Source organism: Periophthalmus magnuspinnatus, chromosome 1 (assembly GCF_009829125.3).
Source record: "Periophthalmus magnuspinnatus isolate fPerMag1 chromosome 1, fPerMag1.2.pri, whole genome shotgun sequence".
Classification (NCBI taxonomy): Eukaryota; Metazoa; Chordata; class Actinopteri; order Gobiiformes; family Gobiidae; genus Periophthalmus; species Periophthalmus magnuspinnatus.
This window is the reverse complement of record NC_047126.1, coordinates 1,945,991-1,972,127: the sequence shown is the minus strand read 5'-3', so window position 1 is coordinate 1,972,127 and position 26,137 is coordinate 1,945,991. Positions and strand designations below refer to the sequence as shown.

The window sequence follows — 26,137 nt, the reverse complement described above, 5'->3', positions numbered from 1 at the left end:
GACATAATAGCTAAGCTGCTAGCGGCGGCTATGTTCATATTAATCCGCGCCACATAATCCTGGTATTTTTATTTCGCTATTGTGTTCGTAAATCAAGTTTAAAATTAAACATTGCCGAGCGCTGCCCCTGCTCAATCAGTGCTGTAGCCCGGAAGAGGCGCTACCTTCAAAAGCCTCGCTCCTGATTGGCTCTTTGGTTGCTATGATACTCGAGGTCGGAATTCCAAATAAGGAAATCGGCTCCAAATTAGCCGCTCTACCTGCTCTAGCCTCGATGAACTTCATTTGGAGCTGAACGCTGTGGTGACACTCACTTGGTCCTCGTCTTTGCTCAGTCTGTGCTCATAACAGAGGCTTGTAAAACTCTGGCAAACATCACTTCCACATAAAGTCTGCCTGTCTGTCTGGTGCAGCTTCTTAATACTGAAACTGGGACAGTCACACGGTGCGGAGAAGCCCTCTAAGCTCTCACAAAGACTTCCAGCGGGCGGGACATTAAACAGCTGTTCCTCTGGAGGCGCTGATAATCAAAGTCTATGACAGAGCCGCACATGGAGACACCTGCTCTGGGCTTCAGGGAGACTGCTTCCTCTTATACCTGCGGAGTGTCAGAGCAGGATGTGTTGTACTTGTACTGACTTCAAAGCTGGAGGTTTGTCACAAGCCTGAGTGAGTCTGAGCTCCAAAACGTGAAGAACAAACTGTCACGGTCTAATTGGGAGGAGAGAGCGGCTGTGCGTATAGAAATAGCTCAGAACGACTAGGGATGTCCGCCAATCTAGGCATTTGTAAAGTGTCGGTTTGGATCAGGACGATACAGAGAACAGCGTCGTCCACATGTCGCTGTTAACGCTGCAGCTAACGCCCCAAGAACGACTTAAACGCAGACGGAGGAGGATCTAAAACAGTTAAAATATTATTAATGACAGAGGTAGTATTAGTTTTACCTCTACGACGTCTTCAGCCTTAAACAGAAGTGTACATGTAGTAAAGTACCGTACTTAAATAAAACTTTTAGGTATTTCTACTTTACTTGAGTGAATTTTACAGTAGATACTTTTTACTTTTACTTGAGTACATTTGAGAGCAGTATCTGTACTTTCTACTCCACTGTATTTTTGAACTGGACTGAAAAGTAAAAAAGTACCGTGTTCGTGGTCACATCCAGACTAGGATTATTTTAAAATATTATAACAAAATATGATACTATTTTTAAGTTTGTATTTTTATATCTGGTACTGGGGCTAAAATCACCACGGAATATTTCATTATTTATAAAGGCAAAGTCTAAATTGTGTTAAAAAAAACCAAAAAAACATAATAATAAAAAATAAAAATTAATAAATGCATTTAAATATTAGAACATCAGTATCAGGAATTGCAAATATATATTTAAAAAAATCTGTATTGGATCAGGAGCCAAAAAAACTGTAATGAGATATCCCTACAAAACAACACTACTACTACTTCTACTGCAGTTCATCACAGTACAGCTGCAAAATACACAAAGGAGTCACGTACTACTATTACTACTACTACTACTACTGTTACTACAACACTGTTACTGTTACTGCAACACACAAAAGTCTTACTACTGCTACAACTTCAACTACAGTACTGCTATGAGAATACAGTAACAAATACAAATACTACTACTGCCATTACTTTTACTATTACCGTATTTTATTCTTTTAAGGGTGCGACTTATACTCAGATACTTATATAAGTCGCATCTGAGTCGCTTCGTTACCGTCACACTGACAACCCAGTTTTTTTCTTCATTATTATGCATTTTTTGACTCCGGAGCGACTTATAATCCGGAAAATACGGTACTACATAAAGGGCGTGTCAACAGTACTACTCTAGTACACAGCGGAGGTTTATAATGTGAATAATATACAAATATAATACATGACTTACAAAATGTTCTGTTTCTCATATAACACTGTCATTTCTCATAATCACAGAAAACTCACAGAAAACTTTTAAAACACAGGTGTAATTTCAATTTATTAGACTCTGCGTTTGATTCTGCTTCGATTTGATTTGCTGTACGCCGCCGTAAACCCGACTGTCCAATAAAGATCTACAGAACGATTCTTCATACAACAGAACAGAAAACAATAATAAATATTTCTGCAAACAGTTCCACCTAAACCCTGATCTTAAAGCTTAAAGATCTTAAAGTACACATTACACATTTGTACATCGTTATAGATTTTTAAAAATATGAATAACTGAGATCCAGGAGCAGGACCACACCTCCACCTCCTCCTCCTGCTCCAGCGAACCACAGCTCACCTCAACCACACCTCTAATTACCCAGAAGCTCTATTTATATTTATACAAGCCTGTCCTGGCAACACCGTCTGTCTCCGCTCTCTCGACCCCTCCCACCCAGCGTCTCGCGTTTATCTTTCAGCCCGAGAGAGGAAAGAGCTGCGTTAACCGCCTGAAACTGAGCCCCCCCCACGTCCTGAGTCTCCACCAGCCTCCACATCCATCCATATCATCATCATCATCATCATCATCGTCGGCGGCGTCGTACACCATTGTTATGGCGTGGTCCTCGGTAGTGAAATTTTCCATTTCTCCAGCTCCACGCAGAGTCTCTAGAGAGCTGAAAAGAACGAACAAACGGATCCGCCGGTGAGACAGTTTGAACATCACTTTTACAGACAGCTGAGCAGAAACAGCAAACAGTGTAGGCGGTGTTCAGCGAAGACTACATCTGCGCTGCTACTTTTCAGATTGTGCTTGTCAAAGTGCCATCTGCCTGTATAAATTATAAACTATTGTACGATAAACCAAAGAGCTGATACACAGAGCTGTCTGCAACGGGGCAATACGGCGGAGTGACATCACGAACAGGCGGAGGAGGGAACGTAGACGGCGTTCAGCTACAAATGTGTTTCATATTTGGAAGTCGAACGTGAGTATCACAGCGACCAAAGACCCAATCCAGAGCGAGCGAGCGACCCACATCACTGGGAACAGACGCTTAGCAACGCAACATCAAACCTGTTGCTAACGCTAGCTGTCTCAGGGAAAGAAGGCGTCCGATTTGTCCTTTATTAATGTTCATATCTTGATTTAGAGACACAAAAGTGAAATAAAAACCCCAGGATCATGTAGAGGGTTAATACGAACATTTAAGACCAGAACGAGTCTGAAGCAGCAGAGACAGAGAGAGGGGACAGTTACTCAAAATAACAATAAATAAATAAATAAATAACTGAAAATAACTAAAAAACAAAGAAAAGAAAAGAAAAAAGAAAAAACTCAAAACAAATAAAAGAAATTATTTAAAAAAAAAAACCCCAACTCAAAATAACTAAAAAAAAAAAGAAAAATAACAAAAATAAATTAAAAAAGAAAAAAAGAAACAAAAAAAAACCCTAAATAACAAAAATATATATAATAATAATAATAATAATAATAATAATAATAATAATAATAATAATAATAATAATAATAATAATAATAAAAAAAAAAAATCAAAAAAATTCAAAATAAAAAAAATGTATTAAAAAATCATCATCATGTCGAGCGGGTCAATACGAACATTTAAGACCAAAATGACGAGTCTAACAGCAGCAGTTACAGAGAGAGGGGCGATAGTTTTTCAATAGAAAGTGAACTGGAGCCAGAGTCGATGGAGCTGGAAGTGCGCCCATGATCACTTCCTATTTGGATGAAACAGCGGAGGCTAGCAGGTTAGCTCTGTCCATTAATATACACAATCTATGGGACAGACATTGGGTTATTGTGAGTTTGGACGGCGCACCTGCCCCATTCAGGTCGGGCTCGGACCTGAGGCGCAGGAATGTCCCACAAATATGTGAATCAAAAGAGGTATTCAAAATGTGGAATAATGGAGCAAGGACGTTAGAACTGCTGCTACCGCCTTCTAGCTACAGCTGCAAATACTCTAAGCTATACTAAAACTGATGATACTACTACTACTACTACTACTACTACTGTTTATAATGCCACAGGACTCATTTCAAGAACTAATTTCAGCTCATTTCTCTCACTTTTATGGCACATAGTCACTCTTCTAATGTTCCTGACATGTATGTACAACACAGAGCAGAGAAGGGGATGCAAACAAGAACTGAACGCTGTTTGTAAAGAGCTTTAGCAACGTGTATATTCAGTATATTTGTGCGTAATATCAAATCACACAAGTCAAATCGCTCAGTTAAGTTAAACAGTGACAAGAACAACAGTCGCTCAAATGAAAAACTGGCCTGTCACGATAAATACTATTCGATAAGTAACACATGGAACAAGCATTTTGGGGATTCGATATTTAGGGGGGCACCAATCCAACTTTTTTCAGTTCAGAAACCAGAGAAGAGACTGAAACTATAATTAATTTCCTTTAAACACAAACTGTAAGGCCAAGGCAAGTTTATTTTTACACCACAATGGGTACAAAAAGTAATTCAAAGTGCTTTACAGAATGAGAAAGACAATAAAATCACAATAAAACCAGTCAAAACGCCTTATATATGTAATATTATGAAACATTTTGAGCCAACACTGGCCAGTAAATCATCTTATTACAGCAATTTATGGACCAAAATGGGATATCGACTGAACTGACTGATCTTGGAAGCTTATATCCAATACCAGTATCGTATCAGTGCCTCCTTTTCCATAATTATCATGGGGAATTACTCTGAGATTTGAGTTATAGACGGTCGGATTATGAACTTCTGTGTCTCATTATCGAAACAAACTAACTACGTAAGTGTTGCATTCTGTTATTTATTTAATGCAGCACATGTTTTTTGAGCAATATTGTCCATTTCGAATACTTTCTGGGGAATAATTGGTTTGATTTGGTTTCATTTCAGCAATACATCACACTTCAAAACGTTGTTATTGTGACACTTTTCCTCTTTCTTCACACTACTGTTTGTCTCATTTATCTGTTGTCATCTGAGAATCCGGTTGCATCTTTGTCTTATATTTCCAGTTCTTGCACGTAAAACAAAAGAGGAATAAATAAGAGAGCAGAGTCACACCTCCTCCCCCCGCGCTCGGCCCCGGGCGCTGCTCCGGTGGCTCATATCCAGGACACGACTCTATCAGCAGCTCTGAAACTCACCTGTGGGAAGGTATTCTGCTGTCAGCCATAAAGAATGACTGGCCTCTGCTCGGTGTTTGATCCTCCAGAATCACAGAGGGAGGATGAAATAGGAAGCTGCGCAGTGTTTAACGCAGCATTCAAAGTCAGACAAAGATGTTCGTCACATTACACATAACACACTTCCTCAATGAACCCAAAAATAACCGCGTTGTTTAAGCTACAGCGCAACTCTTGACCTGCGTGACGAATTTAGACTTCATCAAACTGTCGATCGTGTCCAAAATGCGCCACAACTGCAGGATTTTTCAGTCTTAAACGATTTTTAAACATGAGACAAACAGCGCAGACCACAGACACAAAGAGAATCGGATAAGATTTTAACTCCCCCGAGAACAAAAACTGCAGCGGGACATGGCAACGAAGAGACCGCACACCGCAAGCTTAAAGTTGCGAGCGCACCTGGCGTCAGCTGTTTCCCGTCCACAGTAAAACGACTCGCTCTGAGACTCGAAAGCGTAACGAAGATCACAGTCATTTTTCGTGCCCAGCTCAAGATCTGACCTGTAGCTTGGCCTGGCTTGCTTTTGTTTTGTTTTTTTTCCATGAAGATAACCGTGTTTTATGTCATACTGTGAAACATTTCCAGGCAAAATCTCCATAGAGACGAGCAGGTGGCGAACCCTCAAACGTAAAAGCGATGACAAACGTTTGTTGATCAATACATCAAACTAGCCCCAGCAGAAATGTGATCTTTTACAGAGTTTGATGGACAGATCTAATAAAAGCGTGCGTGACCTCTGCCTATTGATAAAACGGCGCCGGAGTGTGTATGCTCTTATAAAGCCGTCAGACTGGCGCACACTGATGCTGATGAAGTGTAAACACAGCTAATGGACTGAGACGAGCAGACGGGGGGAGAACAGCCTCACATCTGCAGCGTCATCCTCATCGCTCACACTTACTCAACACGAGACGGCGCGCTCTGAGAATGTGGGAACGATGGACATGAAAAACAGACCGAAAGAAGCGAGTGCGGAAGCGACGGTTTGGACTGAACGACCCCTGAGACGGCAGACCTGCATCGGACCAATACAACTGACAAAAACACGGAGTCTGAGGGTGGATTTATTGGCAAAGGGATTATTATCTTTCTTATTTTGTGTATTTGTAAAGGGACAGCACATATTAATGAACACTTAAAATGTAAATACAGTGGTCCCTCATTTATCGCAGGGGGTCACGTTCTAAAAATAACCCACGATAGACGAAATCCATGAAGTATTAGCTTTATTTTTGTACAATTATTCTCTATGTTTTTGTCTGTAAAACCCCTCACCGCACACGTTATCGTCATAATCCACGTGCTCCTGCTCCTTGTTTTGTTCCCCGTGTGCTCTTTCCCCTCCCTCACCTGCCTGAGTCTGGAGCTGGGCGGAGTTCCTGGCTCCTCCCGCGCGCACCTGAATCCTGAAACCTGCCGTGGATAAGAGGAGCCAGGACCGGACATTCGGTGCCAGATTGTCCGCGTGTCAAACATCGTCTCTGGCTCCGTTCCTGATCCCGCCTCCCCGCTCTGGTATTGTCTGCTCTTTGTCTTCACCTCTACGTCACGCCCTGGACCCTGGCTCGCACCTCGCTCCCCGCTCTGATTCCTGCTCCCTGGACCGTCCCTGCTCCTTCGTCTCTGGCTCCGTTCCCGGTCCTGCCTCTCCGCTCCGGTATTGGCCACTCCCTGTCCTCGTTCCTGCACTCCGTGTCGTATCCCTGGACCCTGGCTCGCACCCTGCTCCTTGCTCCTTGTCTGTTCTAACTTGCTCCGAGTTCTGCACTCTTTGGTCCCGCTTGCGCGAACATTACGACATTTATACACTTTTCTCACACAGGCGTTAACATTTTCTCACATTTCTCTCTCGTTTAAACTCTCTCAAAGTTCAAACCTTCGTAGGCGTCTTTGTCGGTGCAGAACGTTTCATCAACATTGTGGGTTTTGTCGGGGAGAAAACAAATTGCAAACACACGGCACGGAGGAGACTGATGGACAATGGTCTACAGTCCAACAGCCAATCAGGACGCACGACACAATGGTCTACAGTCCAACAGCCAATCAGGACGCACGACACAATGGTCTACAGTCCAACAGCCAATCAGGACGCACGACACAATGCACGATCATACTCTGTAAAAAAAAGCATGAGAAACTATCCTAAAAAAAAATCCACAAACCAGCGAAAGGTGAACCGCGATATCGTGACAGATTCACCCTCATTCAAAAAAGTTTCTATATTTTTAATACTTTTTACGTTTTATATACACACAGAAGACATCAAATATATAAAGTAAGACATATGGAATTACGAAGAAAAGAAAAAAGTTAAATAACTCTACCAACTGAGCCGCTGTCGGACTTTAGCAGCCCATTTTGTAGAGTGTTTATCCATTGATCTGAAGGTTGCCGGTCCGAATCCTGCTCTCGACATAAACATCATTGGTTGAGCGTTGAGATCCACCGTCCCACAGGTTGGCGGTGCGATTCCAACTCCCACAGATGAATGCTGTCGTTGTGTCCTTGGGCAAAGACACTTATCCCACCTGTAGCGTGTGAACGGCTGAGTGGTTCCTTGACGTAAAGCGATTTGAGAGACTTGAAGCTGGACCGTTTACCGTTTAAATATATGTTTTTAAGTAAAGTAGCTGCACTTCACTGTCATTGCTGCATAATTCCAGTCTTTCTGTTTGTATATAAACGTAGAAAGTAGTAAAAATAAAGAAAAAAACACTGGATGAGTGGGAGAGTACTTTAAATAAATCCAAAAGAGTTGCCCCGTGGCTGAACATCGCACTGGGACCTTAGTTTATCCTTGCGTTGACGTACAGTATTCCGATTAAACCTATACAAACCCATTATCATTTATAAAGCTTAAAAACCCGTTTATAGATCTAAAAGACAAAGACACTCACGTCCTATTTTTACCTCCGCTGCATCCACCTAGACGATGTTTTGTGCTCTTCAGTTGTAGCCCTTTATTAAGTAAGTCTATTTCCAGCAGAGAGGGAGCCGGGAGAGCTGGGATTATGGTATTTCAATCAAAGCGTCTGCAGGTTTGTGTGGTGTTATGTCTGGCCTGTGCGAGTCCACTCCCCTGTGCCGTGTTTTCCTGGTCACCTGCGGCTCCACCTCCAGCTCCGCCCACTTCCCCCTTAAGGAACAGCTCTGCCGCAGGAATCTCCCAGAGCGTTGTTTTAGAGTGTGGTAAAGGCTAATTCAAGATCATCTGCTGCTCGTTTTTGCTTTTATATTAGATTTATCTGACTTTTTCTGTGCTTTTAGGTCACTCCAGCCACCTCCTCTTTTGCAAATAAAACTTTATTAGTCCCATTGTGCTTGTCTCTGCTCTATATGATGTTACAATTTGCACATTTTAAAACACAATACAGTCGTCTCTCACTATATCGCGGTTCACTTTTCCGTAGACCATTGTGTCGTGCGTCCTGATTGGCTGTTGGACTGTAGACCATTGTGTCGTGCGTCCTGATTGGCTGTTGGACTGTAGACCATTGTGTCGTGCGTCCTGATTGGCTGTTGGACTGTAGACCATTGTGTCGTGCGTCCTGATTGGCTGTTGGACTGTAGACCATTGTCCATCAGTCTCCTCCGTGCCGTGTCTTCTGTCCAGTACAGAATGTGTTCAGACAAATTTACATAAACGTTGGATCTCAGTGTGACTCTGAAGTGCTGTACGTTTGTGATTTGTTTTCTCCCCGGCAAAACCCACAATGTCGATGAAACGTTCTGCACCGACAAAGACGCCTACGAAGGTTTGAACTTTGAGAGAGTTTAAACGAGAGAGAAATGTGAGAAAATGTTAACGCCTGTGTGAGAAAAGTGTATAAAGTGTGTGGTGAGGGGTTTTACAGACAAAAATCTTTGTGGATTTCGCCTATTGCGGGTTATTTTTAGAACGTAACCCAGAGACCAGTGTATTCATCTAAAACGACTTGATAAAAGAAACAAATCTGCTGAATTCCATGTTATAAAACTGCGGTGTCCAATGGAGCTGACATCACCGTAAACATCATCACAACAAAGCGCCGTGTAGTTGCTGGCGCCCCCTAGGGACGGCTGCACCTCACACTCGCGAGCAGCAGATTTTTTTTTTGCACCAAAATGACGACGCGACGTATCACCGATTAAGAAAATAAAACCGGAGAAGGAAGTAAATATGTCAGCGGAGGTGAAAACGCGGATTGATCAGCAAAATGGCGTCTTGAAAATGAGCGATTAACGATTAAACTCAAACATGAATCAACTTTTAGTGAGTAAACGCTGAGGGGAAACAACTATAACACGGTGAAAAGCTCCGAAAAATCCATTTCGCAGATTAGGTTTGATTAAAAGTATTTTATTATTCCTCTCTGGCTGCGTTTTTGGATCCGTTCTTGTAAGTTTATTAGTCAAAGATCCCATCGCCAAAACATAAAGCATTAGTATTCAATCAGATGAGTGCAGTTTGGCCCCGGTCAGTGAGACACGGGGTCAGCAGACTGTGACCTCTCCATCTGTGCATGTGTCAACGGCCATTAGGACGACAAGCACTTTCCAGTCCAATATGATGATTCTAAACTCTGATTATGTGCTCCTTTCGAGAATTTATTGACTAAAAAACGAAAAAAAAAATACAAGAAATACCAGTTAGCGCCAACCAAGAGAGGGGTTTTAGTTAGAAAGTATCTCGTTTTTTGCTGTTGCTTTGACCCGAACCCAAAGTCCAGTCACACGGGGTCGAACAAGCGGAGTTTGGAAGGACACACACACATTCACACATTTGCCAGATCAGTATGCAAATCACTGCACCCTGATCCTGAAACGAAATATGAAACTCCAAATCAGACATCGGGCCGCGCTAAAACCTGGAAACGGTTTTGATTACACGAAACGGCAACGTCAGATTAAATGAAGCAGGTCATAAAAAACTGAAGGGTCTGGTGTAAAAACAGACACACACCAGACTAAAGCAGGAGAGGAAGAAGGAAAAGTACAGGTACTGGAGCAGAGAAATACTCAAGTAAAAATACTGCAAAAAAAAAAAAAAAAAAAAAAAAACCTACCTACATAAAAGTATTAAAAAGTGTACTTAAAGAGTATTTTGAGCAGATTTTGAGTCGTATAAAACTTCAAATGTGGTGATTTTATTCAACAGAAGCGACTGATTTTGTATCTATCTGTTTTAATTTGTATATTTTTGTGTTTTTTGTGTTAAAAAAATAAAATATAAATTATAAATAAAAAATAATCTCAAACTATAATAAAAAATACTTTCACTTTTCAGTCCTGTTCAAAAATGTAGTAGAAAGTAGAGTAGTAGAGTAGAAAGTACAGATACTGTTCTTAAAAGTACTGAAGTAAAAGTAAAAAGTATCCACTTCAATAGCTACTTAAGTAAAAGTATAGATACCTAACATTTGTACTTTAATAATGATACTTGGTTACACCTTCCACCACTGCATTATGGGTCGTTAAAAATAACCCCTCAAATCAGATGAAAAGTACTTTTTACTTTTCAGTCCTGTTCAAAAACGTACTGGAGTAAAAAGTACAGATACTGCTCTTTAATGTAGTGAAGTAAAAGTGAAAAGTACCCACTGTAAAATGTACTTCAGTTGAATTTTTAAGTATCTGTACAGTACTTTTACTATTTGTACTTTGTTACCTTCTACCGCTGTTGAATATCTCCAAATATCTCAAAATACCTCAAACATCTTTAAAGAGTCGCAGTAGTGAGAAGTAAATGAATACATGTACTGAGAATACTGATGTAAAAAGTAAAGTAGTAAAGTAAAAAGTATCCAGATGCCTAATAGTTATACTTATGTACAGTATCGTATTTTTTGGAGTATAAGTCGCGCCCCCGGCCAAACAAATGAAAAAAGTACAAGTTATAGTCCGGGAAATACGGTACTTTACTTATAGTCTTATAGTCTGCGTACTTTTCTACTTGTACTTGGTTACGCTCCACCTCTGGACCATACACGCTGATGCATTACCCATAATTCCATCTGTCGTGTCGGAACAAAACTTAAACAAGCTCAAAGTATTTTCTTCAACCCACAAAACTCTCAAATCAAAACTTCATTCACCATCTCAAGTCACGTAAATCACAGCTGCTCCTTGTGTGATCCAACATAACCACCTCATGACATCATCGGGTGAAGTAAAGTAAGCGTACTCCAGACATGATGTAACATGCCGCTCCTCCACGCTCGCTCCCTCCTCCTCCTCCTCCTCCTCCTCATTCCTCACAAATGTTGTAAGTTTCTGTGTTAATTGGCAGGTTGTTGGCACCGTTTTATGGCCCCACGAGCACAAGCGAGACGCAGGGACGGGAGGTGGAGGTACGCAGGGACGGGAGGTACGCAGGGACGGGAGGTACGCAGGGACGGGAGGTACGCAGGGACGGGAGGTACGCAGGGACGGGAGGTGGAGGTACGCAGGGACAGGAGGTACACAGGGACAGGATGTACACAGGGACAGGAGGTACGCAGGGACGGGAGGTACGCAGGGACGGGAGGTACGCAGGGACGGGAGGTACGCAGGGACGGGAGGTACGCAGGGACGGGACGTGGAGGTACGCAGGGACAGGAGGTACGCAGGGACAGGAGGTACGCAGGGACGGGAGGTACGCAGGGACAGGAGGTACGCAGGGACGGGAGGTACGCAGGGACGGGAGGTGGAGGTACGCAGCAACAGGAGGTGGAGGTACGCAGGGACAGGAGGTACGCAGGGACGGGAGGTGGAGGTACGCAGGGACGGGAGGTGGAGGTGAGCGGGTTTAATGACAGGCTGAGAGGACGTGTGCCTCGGGTGGGAAAAGACACCACAGGGAGCTCCATGTCACACACACACAGTCAAAGAAACACACAGTGAGACGGGGTGAGTGTGTGTGTGTGTGTGTGAGTGGGGGTGTGGGTGTGTTTGTGTGTGTCTGAATGTGTGTTGGTGTGTGTGCGTGTGTGTGTGTTTCCATCTCTAATTAGACTTACATGAATGAATAACAAACAGAGCAACAAAAATCAAGCTGTTTAATTATATCTTTTGTTTTTTCACTATAACATAAAGCAACTCTGTGTAAAAGTACTCAAAGTATTCAGAACGCAGTACTCTGATCGGCCCGTGTAACTAAACACACTTTCATTTGGGTATGTAGTACTCTGTAACCAAATACATTTTCAAAGTATTCCCGTCATCACTGCTCTCGTTTTATAACACGCACACACTCAGCTCGTATCAGACAAATATTATGAAACACGTGTCACGGCGGCAGAGTGGTTAACCTCCCCCCCGTCGCTCCCCGTTAAACGTGAGCCGCTGCGTCTCCGGGGAATCTCCGTGAACACATCTAAAATTCATATTCAAACTCACCACAGCGACGGCAAACAGAGTGACACTTCTGTTCATTTTCCCCATCGCCGCCGTCGTCGCCGTCGTCGCCGTCGTCGCCGCTACCAGCGTTTGATATGGATTAGCAACCGTTAGCGTCGCTCTGTGTCCGCGGCACGAGCAAAAACAAAACGTGTAGATGGTATAAACCGACTTTACGTCTCGTTTTCTGCATTTCGAGTCGCAGAAATACTCAACAAATAAGTACGTTTGGCTCCATCGCTATGACAACGGCGCTTAATCAGAAAAACCCAGAACAAACCGACGACCTCCAGCCTCAAAGCCGCAAATCCTCCACAAACACGGGGACTTGTGTCGACTTTAAACACATTAGCAGCGCTGGAAGACACACTCAGCTCTGTAACTTGAGTAAAAGTACAGATACCTCACATTTGTACTTTACTCCTGGTCCGTGGTCACCTGCCCCACTGCATTCTGGGTAGTTTATCCCGGGGGGGGGGGCTCTGTTTGTTTCAGGTGATGGAGACACAATCAGATCATTGGACGTTTTGGTTTCTAACTTCCTGCGCACACAGAGAGAAGGAGCAACAAAATCCTCCCCCGGGACCAGAGGAGAGGAGAGGGGGAGAGGGGAGGAGGAGGAGGAGAGGAGGAGGAGAGGAGAGGGGAGGAGAAGAGGAGGAGAGGAGAGGAGGAGAGGAGAAGCACTTATACAGCAACAAAATCCTCCCCTGGGACCAGAGGAGAGGGGGAGAGGAGGAGAGGAGGAGAGGAGAGGAGGAGAGGAGGAGAGGGGAGGAGGAAAGGGGAGGAGGAGGAGGAGAGGAGGAGGAGAGGAGAGGGGAGGAGAAGAGGAGGAGAGGAGAGGGGAGGAGGAGAGGGGAGGAGGAGAGGAGGAGGAGAGGAGGAGAGGAGGAGAGGGGAGGAGGAGAGGAGAAGCACTTATACAGCAACAAAATCCTCCCCCGGGACCAGAGGAGAGGAGAGGAGGAGAGGAGAGGGGAGGAGAAGAGGAGGAGAAGAGAGGAGGAGAGGAGAGGAGGAGAGGGGAGGAGAGAAGGAGAGGAGGAGAGGAGAGGAGGAGAGGAGGAGAGGAGAGGGGGAGAGGAGGAGAGGAGAGGGGAGGAGAAGAGGAGGAGAGGAGAGGAGAGAAGGAGATGAGGAAAGGAGTGAAGAGAAGACAAGCCCGGCCTGCAGCGTCATGAAGCAGATCCAGAGGTGCAGCTCTGGGCTCTTTATGGCTCTTTATGGCTCTTTGTGGCTCTTTGTGGCTCTTTGTGGCTCTTTGTGGCTCTATGTGGCTCTATGTGGCTCTATGTGGCTCTATGTGGCTCTTTGTGGCTCTTTGTGGCTCTTTACCCTGACGAGGGGATGATGAGTCTGGGAACAATCAAAGTTTATCTTAAAACAGTGAGACCAAAGAAAACGATGAGTTTGAGAATGAAACAGTTTAATGACACATCAGAGACCAGGACTAAACCAGGACTAAACCAGGACTAAACCAGGACTAAACCAGGGCTAAACCATGACTAAACCAGGACTAAACCAGGACTAAACCAGGACTAAACCAGGACTAAACCAGGGCTAAACCAGGACTAAAGCAGGACTAAAACAGGGCTAAACCAGGGCTAAACCATGACTAAACCAGGACTAAACCAGGACTAAACCAGGACTAAACCAGGACTAAACCAGGACTAAACCAGGGCTAAACCAGGACTAAAGCAGGACTAAAACAGGGCTAAACCAGGGACCGATACCAGGACTAAACCAGGACTAAACCTGGACTAAAACAGGACTAAACCAGGACTAAAACAGGACTAAACCAGGACTAAACCGGGGACTAAACCAGGACTAAACCAGGACTAAACCAGGACTAAACCAGGACTAAACCAGGACAAAAATAGGACTAAACCAGGATTAAACCAGGTTGGGCGCAATTCACTTTCTATTGAAAAACCGTCCCCTCTCTCTGTCTCTGCTGCTTCAGACTCATTCTGGTCTTAAATGTTCGTATTAACCCTCTACATGATCCTGGGGTTTTTATTTCACTATTGTGTCTGTAAATCAAGATCTGAACATTAATAACAGACAAATCAGGTCCTTCTTTCCCCGAGGTCGCTCCTGTTAGCGTTAGCAACAGGTTTGATTGACGGCGTTGCTAAGCGCTCGCTCCCGGCTAAACCAGAGGTGCGGGCGGGAACAGCCTCGCTCCTGACTGGCTCTTTGGTTGCTATGATACTCAGATTGTTCCTGCTCTGGCCTTGAGCTTCATTTGGGGCCAAACGTTGTGCTGACGTCACATTCACTTTGATCCACTTCTTTATCCAGAGAAATGAGAATGTGACACGGACAGTACGTACTTCTTTATACAGGGGGCGCTAATACGTATTCAAACCCTTTCACCGGTCACACGTTGCTCTGTGTAGCCGCTCGCACAGACAAAAGTACTTTCTCTGAGGTCATCCCCCGGACAAACGCCGTAGCTCTTTGTAGAACGAAAACGCCAAGGACAACGACGAACGGCGGACTAAAAAGGGAGGATTTGTTGTTGCCAGATCAAGCGCACACTTTACTATTCAGATAAACGCTGCAAAACTTCCACTCGAGGGCACTTCCATTGACTCGAGGCGGCGGCGTTAAGAGGCCCACTTATGTCCTGAATCTGTTACTTTCTACCTTGTGTCGCACATAATCCCCCCGGGACCTTAAGTCTGTCTGAGACGCGATTGGCCGCGATCAGATTCTTGAATGTGATGATGTCACAGTCCCAGATGGAGGGGCTATGTTTATATTGAATTGTAAAATCTAAAATGCTAATTCACAAATGTTCAGCCTGATGATTTCTTTTAGCGCCTAAACCCATAAAGTGCTCGGATTTAAAGGGCCGTGTCTCTGTTTTACTTTAGAATGACTTAAACCTCACGAGTCCATTTTGTGCCATACAGGACCTTTAAATACTAGACTGTGATGATCTGAGACCAAACCATGACACCCGTCCCCACGGACGTGTAAGACAGAGGGGGCCCCGGGACGGGCAGGTGCAGGGCAGTCCCATCGAGAGCATTAATGCAAAGGGAGGGCAGAGGGCGCCTGCCGTCTGCCACATGCTCAGATCAGCTGGTCTGTTTGTTCTCCTGGGGTTTGTCCCACATCAGTGTGTCACTTATGACATCAGCCAGAATGAAACTGCACCAGGACAGGCCCATGGGACCAGGACTAAACCAGGACTAAACCAGGACTAAACCTGGACTAAAGCTGGACTAAAACTGGACTAAAACTGGACTAAAGCAGGACTAAAACTGGACTAAAACAGGACTAAAGCAGGACTAAAACTGGACTAAAACTGGACTAAAGCAGGACTAAAACTGGACTAAAACTGGACTAAAGCAGGACTAAAACTGGACTAAAACAGGACTAAAGCAGGACTAAAACTGGACTAAAACAGGACTAAAGCAGGACTAAAACTGGACTAAAACAGGACTAAAGCAGGGACTAAACCAGAACTAAACCAGGACTGAATCAGGACTAAACCAGGACTAAAACTGGACTAAAACAGGACTAAAACTGGACTAAAACAGGGACTAAACCAGAACTAAACCAGGGCTGAATCAGGACTAAACCCGGACTAAACCCGGACTAAAACTGGACTAAAACAGGACTAAAACTGGACTAAAACAGGACTAAACCAGGACTAAACCAGGGACTAAACCAGAACTAAACCAGGACTGAATCAGGACTAAACCCGGACTAAAACAGGACTAAACCAGGACTAAACCAGGACTAAACCAGGACTAAAACAGGACTAAAACAGGACTAAACCAGGACTAAACCAAGACTAAACCACAGAGCATTATTTAAGTGTTTTACAAATAACCAAAATAAGCTTAAAGATTATGCAAAATCAACTTTTTTGAGCTTTCTCCCATGTTCCTTCATCAGAAACACGTCTGAAGGGGTTTTAAATATCATCCATGCATGTTTGAGTAATCTAGAGATCTCTCCCAGGCTGTATTCAAACCCTCCTCACAGTTATGTCCAAGGCTCCGCCCACAAGCCTACATCACTCATGCTCCCACACAACAATCCTCCATAAATATACAAAAACATGACACAAAACAACACACTACGACTTCACAAACCTGACGCGATGTGCAGTCGTTTCATTAATGCTGATTATAAAGTGATAGTGCTATGAAGGGGGCGGGGATTAGACTCAGAGCATCAGAAACAAACTTATAAAACATGTTAATATGTTGTTTTGGGTGAATTTAGCATTTTCAAAACAATAAAAGGAAAAATGGAGATCTTATGTGTTATGTGTTACAGTTAATACCCCATAGAAGTAAATACCCCCTCTTTAATACCCCATAAGGTCAAATACATCCTCTTTAATACCCCATAAGGTCAAATACATCCTCTTTAATACACCATAAGGTCAAATACATCCTCTTTAATACCCCATAAGGTCAAATACATCCTCTTTAATACCCCAGAAAGTCAAATACATCCTCTTTAATACCCCATAAAGTCAAATACATCTTCTTTAATACCCCATAGAAGTAAATACCCCCTCTTTAATACCCCAAAAAGTCAAATACATCCTCATTAATACCACATAAAGCCAAATACATCCTCATTAATACCCCATAAAGTCAAATACATCCTCTTTAATACCCCATAGAAGTAAATACCCCCTCTTTAATACCCCACTGACGTACGAGGAGTGAAATGATGAAGTGTGGAGTTATAAATATTTAAATATTCTGTGTTACTGTGATAGTCGGGTTACAGTCTGCAGTCTGAGTGTGACACAAACAACCATTCATAAAAAACACACGACCAAGAGCTTAAAGGCCGTACTCTAACTCAGTGGTGGAAGAAGTACTTTGTTATTTAAGTAAAAGTACAGATACAAGAGCAAAAATATACTCAAGTTAAAGTAAAAGTATCACATGAAGTATTAAGGTAAACTGTTTTCTTCATCCTCATCATCCTTGTTTCATTCACACATGTTTAACACACAAACCTGCAGATTTACACCGAGCTCTACTCTCAAACTGAAAACACTCTGTTCCACCTTGTGATGTCATCATGTGGCGATACAGGAAGTGCTCCACTGTGTTTTTAAACTCCACACACCTTCATTTATAGAATCATTTGGATAGATTGATTTCAGACCTGGAATTGTCACTCTGTTTCTACTGAACAAAAGGTAAAACAGTTGATGTTAACGTGAAAAACTACCACTTGATGACATCACAAGGTGGAACGGAGCATTTAGATCTTTGGAGATGTTACAGAAGTGCGACTCAAACACGTGTGAATGAAACAAAACACAACTCCAGGTGTGTTTTTGACGCGCTAACATCATTAGAACACGACTTAAAGCTACAAGAGTCAGTTTTATGTAACGTAGGACCTTTAAGTAAAGCTTGTACTTGTATTTGTCCTTAAACTACTACTGCTACTACTTGTACTTTGCCACGTTCCACCACTGCATCCAATCCCGGACATGTCTCCACGTCCTGAGTCCTATTTGTGGTTTCGTTGAGACACAGAGACACACAGAGCACGTTACAATATTAAAACAATATTAAATGTCCCTGTGAGTGGGTGACCTTTTAAACATCTGCACCGCCCGGAATACAAATATCAGAGCGGCGTTTGGCGAGGTCACACGCCACACACACAACACGGCCGCAAGCTGTGGGACGCATGCAGGGGGCGCACACGCAGGGGGCGCACACGCAGGGGGCGCACACGCAGGGGGCGCACACGCAGGGGGGGCTTACCTGGTCAAACATAGACTTCCATTGCTGAGACGAAGAAAGAGAAAAAAAACAAACAGAAAGAAGTGATGGAGAGAGAGAGAAACAGGGAGGGAGAGAGGGAGAGTCAGAGGACAGCGAGGGGCCGGCGGGCGTCACCTGTCTGCGTTTACGGGGGCCCCTAAACGCTGAGGTCGTAACTGTCGTCTCAGGATCACAGTGTCGTTAAGTGATGGTTGAGTTAAATGAGGCTCAGAGATAATGGACAGTGTTCAGTCTGCAGCCTGCCCCCTCTTTAATACCCCACAGAAGTAAATACCTCCTCTTTAATACCCCACAGAAGTAAATACCTCCTCTTTAATACCCCACAGAAGTAAATACCTCCTCTTTAATACCCCACAGAAGTAAATACCTCCTCTTTAATACCCCACAGAAGTAAATACCTCCTCTTTAATACCCCGCAGATGTAAATACCTCCTCTTTAATACCCCGCAGAAGTAAATACCTCCTCTTTAATACCCCGCAGAAGTAAATACCTCCTCTTTAATACCCCACAGAAGTAAATACCTCCTCTTTAATACTCCACAGATGTAAATACCTCCTCTTTAATACCCCACAGAAGTAAATACCTCCTCTTTAATACCCCACAGAAGTAAATACCTCCTCTTTAATACCCCACAGAAGTAAATACCTCCTCTTTAATACCCCACAGAAGTAAATACCTCCTCTTTAATACCCCACAGAAGTAAATACCTCCTCTTTAATACCCCACAGAAGTAAATACCTCCTCTTTAATACCCCACAGAAGTAAATACCTCCTCTTTAATACCCCACAGAAGTAAATACCTCCTCTTTAATACCCCACAGAAGTAAATACCTCCTCTTTAATACCCCACAGAAGTAAATACCTCCTCTTTAATACCCCACAGAAGTAAATACCTCCTCTTTAATACCCCACAGAAGTAAATACCTCCTCTTTAATACCCCACAGATGTAAATACCTCCTCTTTAATACCCCACAGAAGTAAATACCTCCTCTTTAATACCCCACAGAAGTAAATACCTCCTCTTTAATACCCCACAGAAGTAAATACCTCCTCTTTAATACCCCACAGAAGTAAATACCTCCTCTTTAATACCCCACAGAAGTAAATACCTCCTCTTTAATACCCCACAGATGTAAATACCTCCTCTTTAATACCCCACAGAAGTAAATACCTCCTCTTTAATACCCCACAGAAGTAAATACCTCCTCTTTAATACCCCACAGAGGTAAATACCTCCTCTCTAAAACTTAATACACATGTCACAGAACTCCTATATTATCCTATATTAAAGCTGGACTATGTAACTTTTCCAGTGAAGGGTTTGCTGTCTAGTTTCCATGGAGATGTTGCTGCTTTGGCCTTGAATGTTCCACAGTTTGAAATAAACAAACATTTATCTTGTTTTTTGTGTCTTAAAGCGACAGACCTGTTCCACAAACTGGACTTTTCGGAGCTTTTAAACCGTGTTATAGTTGTTTCCTTCTCATTTTGGTACAAATTAACAAAAAATAAAAATCTGCTGCTCTTTTTAGATGAATATTGCGATTTAACTATAACAAAACGATCCACGGTGTCAGAGATGAGAACCATAGAGACACAAGCACCGTAGGTCTGCTTTAAGAAACTGCAAACTCACAGTGAGAGGGCTCTTTTCCCCGCAGATCTGACCTGTAACTGGCGACAGACGTGTTTAAGGCCGCACTGGGAGGCGTTCTAGGCAAAGTGATAACATCTCCATGGAGACAAGCAGCCAGGAAAGTTACATAGTGCAGCTTTAAGCACTGTCCTACAAACCTGTTGCTTGGTTTTGTCATAACTTTGGATTTTAAACAGTTTTATAAAGTTGGATTTGGGTTTGTAGGTGACATAATGAGTCTAAAATATGTCAAAAGTCACTCAGAAGTGAGATAAACGTGGACTCACCTCCTCTGACGCGGCGGGCTCCACGTCTGTGCTCTCCAAAACCTCGATCTCATCCCCCTCCGCGTGCGCTGCCACGGCCGGGGACGAGTTCACGGTGGTGTCCCGGGTCCCCCCTGTCCTCCTCGGGCTGCTACTTCCCTCCTCCATCGAGCCACGGAGAATCCAACCCGTCAGAGCGCGTCAGGAGGGATCATCAGCGCGCGCAGCCATGGAAACCAACGTGAGGCGCACGAGAGCGGAAAGGACGCATCCACGCGCGGACTCCAGCGGGGTTTTAAAGTTTAGTCCACGCACGAGCCCCGAACGCGAGCCTCCGGGAGCAGAGCAGAGGCGACAGAGGCGGCGGAGGCAAGTTTAGACCGACGTGACATCACCGAACGCGCCGTGACGTCCGCGCGAGCCTCGTTATGCGCGAGACGCTCCGTCCACGGGCTCCACGCGTCATCGTCTGGACACGGGCACCGGAGGGACACGAGGAGCGCGCATCTCTCCAGCCAGGTGCTCGGTCAGAACGAGTCCAGGGCTGAAGAGAAAAGAGAGAATGTGTGGGCGGGGACAGAGGAGGAAGAGGAGGAGGGGCCTGGATGAGGATGAGGATGAGGATGAGGATGAGGATGAGGATGAGGAGGGCTCTGTCAATGTGGGAATAGACTTTATGTCATGCTGTTTAAACCTACGCAGAGTCTGGTGAATGCAGCCAGATTAAATCCAAGTTATGATGTAATCCCCAAAAAACAGGCGCATATACAGAAGTTTAAAGGAGAGACACAAAACTGACTCAGGAGCTTTAAGTCGTGTTCTAAAGCATCAAACACACACCTGGAGTTGAGCTTTGTTTCATTCACACATGTTTGAGTCACACTTTATTATTACTCTAACATCTCCAAAGCTCAAAAATGCGATGTTCCACCTTGTGATGTCATCAAGTGGTAGTTTTCAAGTTAACAGCTTCAGCTTTGCCTTTAGTTCAGTAGTAGATTCACAATTTCACAGCGGAAATGATCCAAATGATTCAAGAAATGGTGTGTGTGTCGTAACCAGCGGGGCGTAAGGACCAAAGTTGCGGGACTCACTAAGTTTTATAATGTCTTTATTCACAATAAATGTTCATCAAAATCAAGTTCATAGAAGTGTTCATAGAACCCAAAGTTCATAGAAGTGTTCATAGAGATCAGAGTTCATAGATCCAACGTAGCTGGGGAGCGTGGGTGCGGGTCCGTGAGCGTAGAGAGACACAGTGCACGGCAGTGAGGATACAGGACGTACCAGGGCGGAGGTGCGGGTGCTGGGGTAGTCCGGAGCAGGTTCAGGGACGGAGATCTGGAGCAGGACAAAAGGATTCCAGTGAGACACAGAGGACGAGCATGAATCAAAAGTACAAAGCCAAAAGTATAATCACGTGAGTACTCGGACGTTCCGGCCCCGAGTGACTCGTCCGGACCCCTCTTATCCACGGCAGGTGGCGTTGATTGCGCTGATGGGGAGCAGGTGCGCGTGGGAGGAGTCCGGATTCCGCCCAGCTCCGGAGACAGACAGGTGAGGGAGGGGGGAAGACGAGGACACGGGGAGAGCAAGGCAGGAATTGTAACAGAACAGAACAGGGATCATGACAGTGTGCAATTAAAAAAATAAAAATAAAAAATACACAGTGGAGCACTTCCTGTATTACCACATGATGACATCACAAGGTGGAGCAGAGTGTTTTCAGTTTGAGAGATGAGCTGTTTTGTGTGTTAAACATGTGCGAATGAAATAAAACGCAACTCCAGGTCTGTTTGTGTCGAGGAAACGACATTAGAACAGAGATCAGAAAAGAGCGTAATATGGGCCCTTTAAGATTAAATGAATGATTTTAGAATAAATTAATTTCACATGGTCTTTGTTTCATTTGTGAGTCGCTGACCCAAGGAATTTTGGATACAACTGATACATTTTCTTTATTATTATTATTATTATTATTATTATTATTATTATTATTATTATTATTATTATTATTATTATCTTATTCTTTATTATTTTTTGTTTTTATTTTCTTGTATTCTTTATTGTTGTTATTATTATTTTGTATTTATTATTGTCGTTGTTGTTGCATTGTACAGTAAAATAATAATTCTCAAGTCACAAAATCTCAGTTGTAGTCGAGGCGATTTACTTGATCCACTTATAAAAATACTATAAAAACTATAAAATCTGTTCCTTTGGATGTTTATTGTGTACTTTTGCTTTTCCATCCTAAATATTTCAGATACTACATCAATCTCTTTTTTTCTCAGCAACAAAAAACAGCTTTTTATCACTTCTCTGTTCCAAAAGACAGACCCTCCTTAAACACAGAGTTTCAGACTTGACTGTCATTTTCATAAAACGTCTCTGTTCGTCCCTCAACACAATATTCCAACGATCGCTATGGAAACAATAGAGTCAAAACACGGCCTGGTGAATAAACAGATACTTGTGCACATGTTTTTGTTTTGTTTGTTCAGTTTACTCACCAAACATCTCTATAAATATATGTACTTTCTTTGTTTATTTGTCAGGGATCATGTACAAACTCATTAATCTCACAAAAGAAAAGATGATTTGTACCAGATTTATCTACGTCTGCTTCTCTCTGGACAGTGAAAACACAACAAAAAAACAACATTTCATTACAATTACATTATAAGACAAACAGTTCCTCGTTAACATCAGCAGGAAAATACAATCAAATGTCCAGAAAATGTTTATACAGTCCATACACGTATTTAAAAAAGTCGTTATGTGCAGGTTTTTACAGCGAAACAGAACAAAACGACACGCGGCGATGGAAGAAGGACTTAGTTTTGTTACTTAAGTAAAAGTACAGATACCAGAGCAAAGAAATACTCAAGTAAAAGTATCAACGTACAGGTTTAAAAATGCACTTAAAGAGTAAAAAGTTTAAGTATTTCGTGCAGATTTTTTTCTTATAAAGCTTAAAATGTGGTGATTTCGATAAAGATTTAAGCTGAATTTATTTGTATGTTTTTGTTTGTGTTAAGAATAAACGCTCCGTCTTTTCAGCAGGTCTCAAACTATAATAAAAATACTTAAAATAATGCGTATGTAAGTCAGTATCAGTAGACGTCAGTGTTACATCTGGAGCTGATTTTCTGTGTATTTTTGTTTGTATTTTTCTGTATTTTAAACACGACGCACATGAAGAGCTCAGTCTACGCTCTCATTGGCTCGCCCTGTTTATATAAAGATAAATATATAAAAATAGCAGGTTATGAAACGTTTTGTGTTATAAAAAGCACATTAAACTTAAACACTGCCTGAAGCCTGTGTGCGTTACACAAACAGACGCTGCTCTTTAATCATCTGTGAAATGACACGGTGCATTCTGGGGGCTCGTCCACTCGGGGGGCGGGGTCTTCTCCTGTAAATTCCAGGTTAAACGAGGAGCTGGGACCGTCCCCTCCAGCCGGGAACTCACGGATTAGACTGTTGTGTCTAAGGGCAGATGATGAGGGATCATCTTTATTTTTTACATTATTCTCTCTGTTTTTGTCTGTAAAACCCCTCACCACACACTTTATACACTTTTCTCACACAGGCGTTAACATTTTCTCACATTTCTCTCTCGTTTAAACTCTCTCAAAGTTCAAACCTTCGTCGGCGTCTTTGTCGGTGCAGAACGTTTCATCGACATTGTGGGTTTTGTCGGGGAGAAAACAAATCGCAAACGTACAGCACTTCAGAGTCACACTGAGATCCAACGTTTATGTAAATTTGACCCTGACATTTTCTTCTCTTCAGTTTCTTGAGGCTGTGGTTTGTCGGTCACAGTTCCATTTAATATGATGTATTTTCTTGCTTCTTCTTTGTTTATATTTATTCAACAACTTCACTCGTCTCGTCTCGTTACATTTTTATCGGTGCGCTCCTCAAATGCGCCGTACTGCAACAATAAGTAGGAACCAATAAACTTAAGAAGAAAGTAAATAATGTATCCAACGTAATATAATAAATAATATTCACTGTTAATAAAATAAGTAAGTAAGAAACAAAATACTAATGACCCAAATAAATGTTAATACGGAACATAAAAAAATATATATGTTAACTTTAATAATCTGATAACAAACATTTATCCACACACCTGCTCCTGCTTTTAATGTTTTATCTGGACTTGTACACTTGTTTGTTTTGTTTGGGCGTCCATAAAAAAGAGAGTTTTTACATGCTCTCATTGGGTTTCCCTGTATAAATGAAGATAAATAAATAAATGAGCGGACAGGAGAAGTGTCTGTGAGGTCCGGCGGTGCTGCTCAGGAGAGGAGCAGATAGAGGCGACACATGAGGCTGGTCATCAATGGACACCACTAAAAACAAACAAGAATCATAATAAAAGTGTGTAAATCATAAATCTACACATTCATCCCTTGTATCGTTTCACAGTGTTTGATCTTAGACTCTCTAATCTAATCCATATTAATACAAACACAAGTATGTGATATATGCAGTGCTGCCCCCTTGTGTTGGACTCCAGGACTAACTGATTCATTCAAGTGTCACTAAACCATCTCTAAAAATATATGTACGACAAGCAGTGGAGGAGCAAGGACTTAGTTTGATACTTAAGTAAAAGTACATCAGAGCAAAGAAATACTCAAGTAAAAGTATCACATGAAAAAACTGAAATTAAAGTACCTGTTTAAAAATGTACTTAAAGATTAAAAAGTGAAAGTATTTGTAACCCAGGTGTAAAATACACTAACCTGTGGTCAAAATCAGGAGCAGGTGACGTGTTTTCGCTGTTTTTGCCATAAATAATGTCGTCCGTGTCCTGAAACCTTTGCTACATGTTGTAAACTTGTCGGAGCCTTTACCTCCACCACTGGCGCTGGGTGTAGACCTGTGGCCGATATAAACTGGATCTGGTGAGTCTGTTTGGAGCATTAGCATCACAACATGTCTGTATGTCACAGTGCGTTATTGTGCTCATGTTGACAGTTTAAGTTCATTTAAGATAATGTAGCCTTTTGTTCCTTGGCCAAACTTAAAGCCCAAGTGGTTGTCTGTTTATTTCAGTGTTTTTTGCACATTTTTTCATTGAAAAACTCAAGCGGCAAATCAACAGCAGAAAATGTTAAATATGAAACTCTGCTGTCTATATATTTACAATATAAAGCCTTTCTGAACAAAGTGTTTTGAATAAGAATCAAATAAACACAAAAAACTAATTTATAATAAAATTAAATATTTTTTAAATATTGTAACAGGTCTGTGTTGGGATTTGTTCATGTTTTATCCCTGTTGTATCAGCAGGGGGCGCTGTGCTTAAGAACAGTGGGACTGAAGGCGTGAGCTGTGGCTTAACTCGTTTGAGAGCTATAACTTTGACAATAAACCCGTTTGCAAAGAACAAGGCGTGTCTTTCTTACCTGTGAATACGGGGCATTACAATATATATTTGATTAACCTGGGCCTGTTTGGATGAACACAGCTGATATTCTGGCACAAAGTGAAGAAAGACACACACAAAGCTCTTCCTCAACAGCTCTCAGTCTCTTTTTATTTTTTACAGCAGTCAGGCTTGAAAAGCTCAGCTCACACAGATATGTGTGGAAAATGGAAACAATGTCAAAATAGCTTTGTTTGCCAGAATGGGGGACTTCTGGGCAATAGCCAACCACAAACTGTCCAAAGGTAAATCAGCAAAGATGAAACCCATGGTTTTGTCTCAGTTCAGTTAGTTCCTCCTGCTCCTGCCGCGGTACATTAGTGTGATGTGAGATATAGTGTTGATTCTTGGGGCCTAAAAATTCTCTCTCCACAAATCATGAAGTTTCAGGCTCTGACTCTGAGTCTTAGTCTCAGTGCCTTTATATAGAACAGGAGGAGGGTGTGACTGAAGAGGAGCTGCATTTCCTTCTC

The 26,137-nt window shown here is 42.7% G+C and overlaps 1 protein-coding gene across 1 annotated transcript in view; it reads right to left on the bottom strand.

The window, feature by feature from the left end:
* rhbdl3 (rhomboid, veinlet-like 3 (Drosophila)) overlaps window positions 1-20,383 on the bottom strand; it is an 85,770-nt gene extending 65,387 nt beyond the window's left edge. The window contains exons 1-2 of the mRNA XM_033971690.2: window positions 20,237-20,383; window positions 18,291-18,314 (exon numbers count right to left, since the gene is read on the bottom strand). Coding sequence (XP_033827581.2) covers window positions 18,291-18,314; window positions 20,237-20,383 — 171 coding nt within the window. The remainder of the gene's footprint in view (window positions 1-18,290; window positions 18,315-20,236) is intronic.
* Window positions 20,384-26,137: the final 5,754 nt, after the last annotated feature.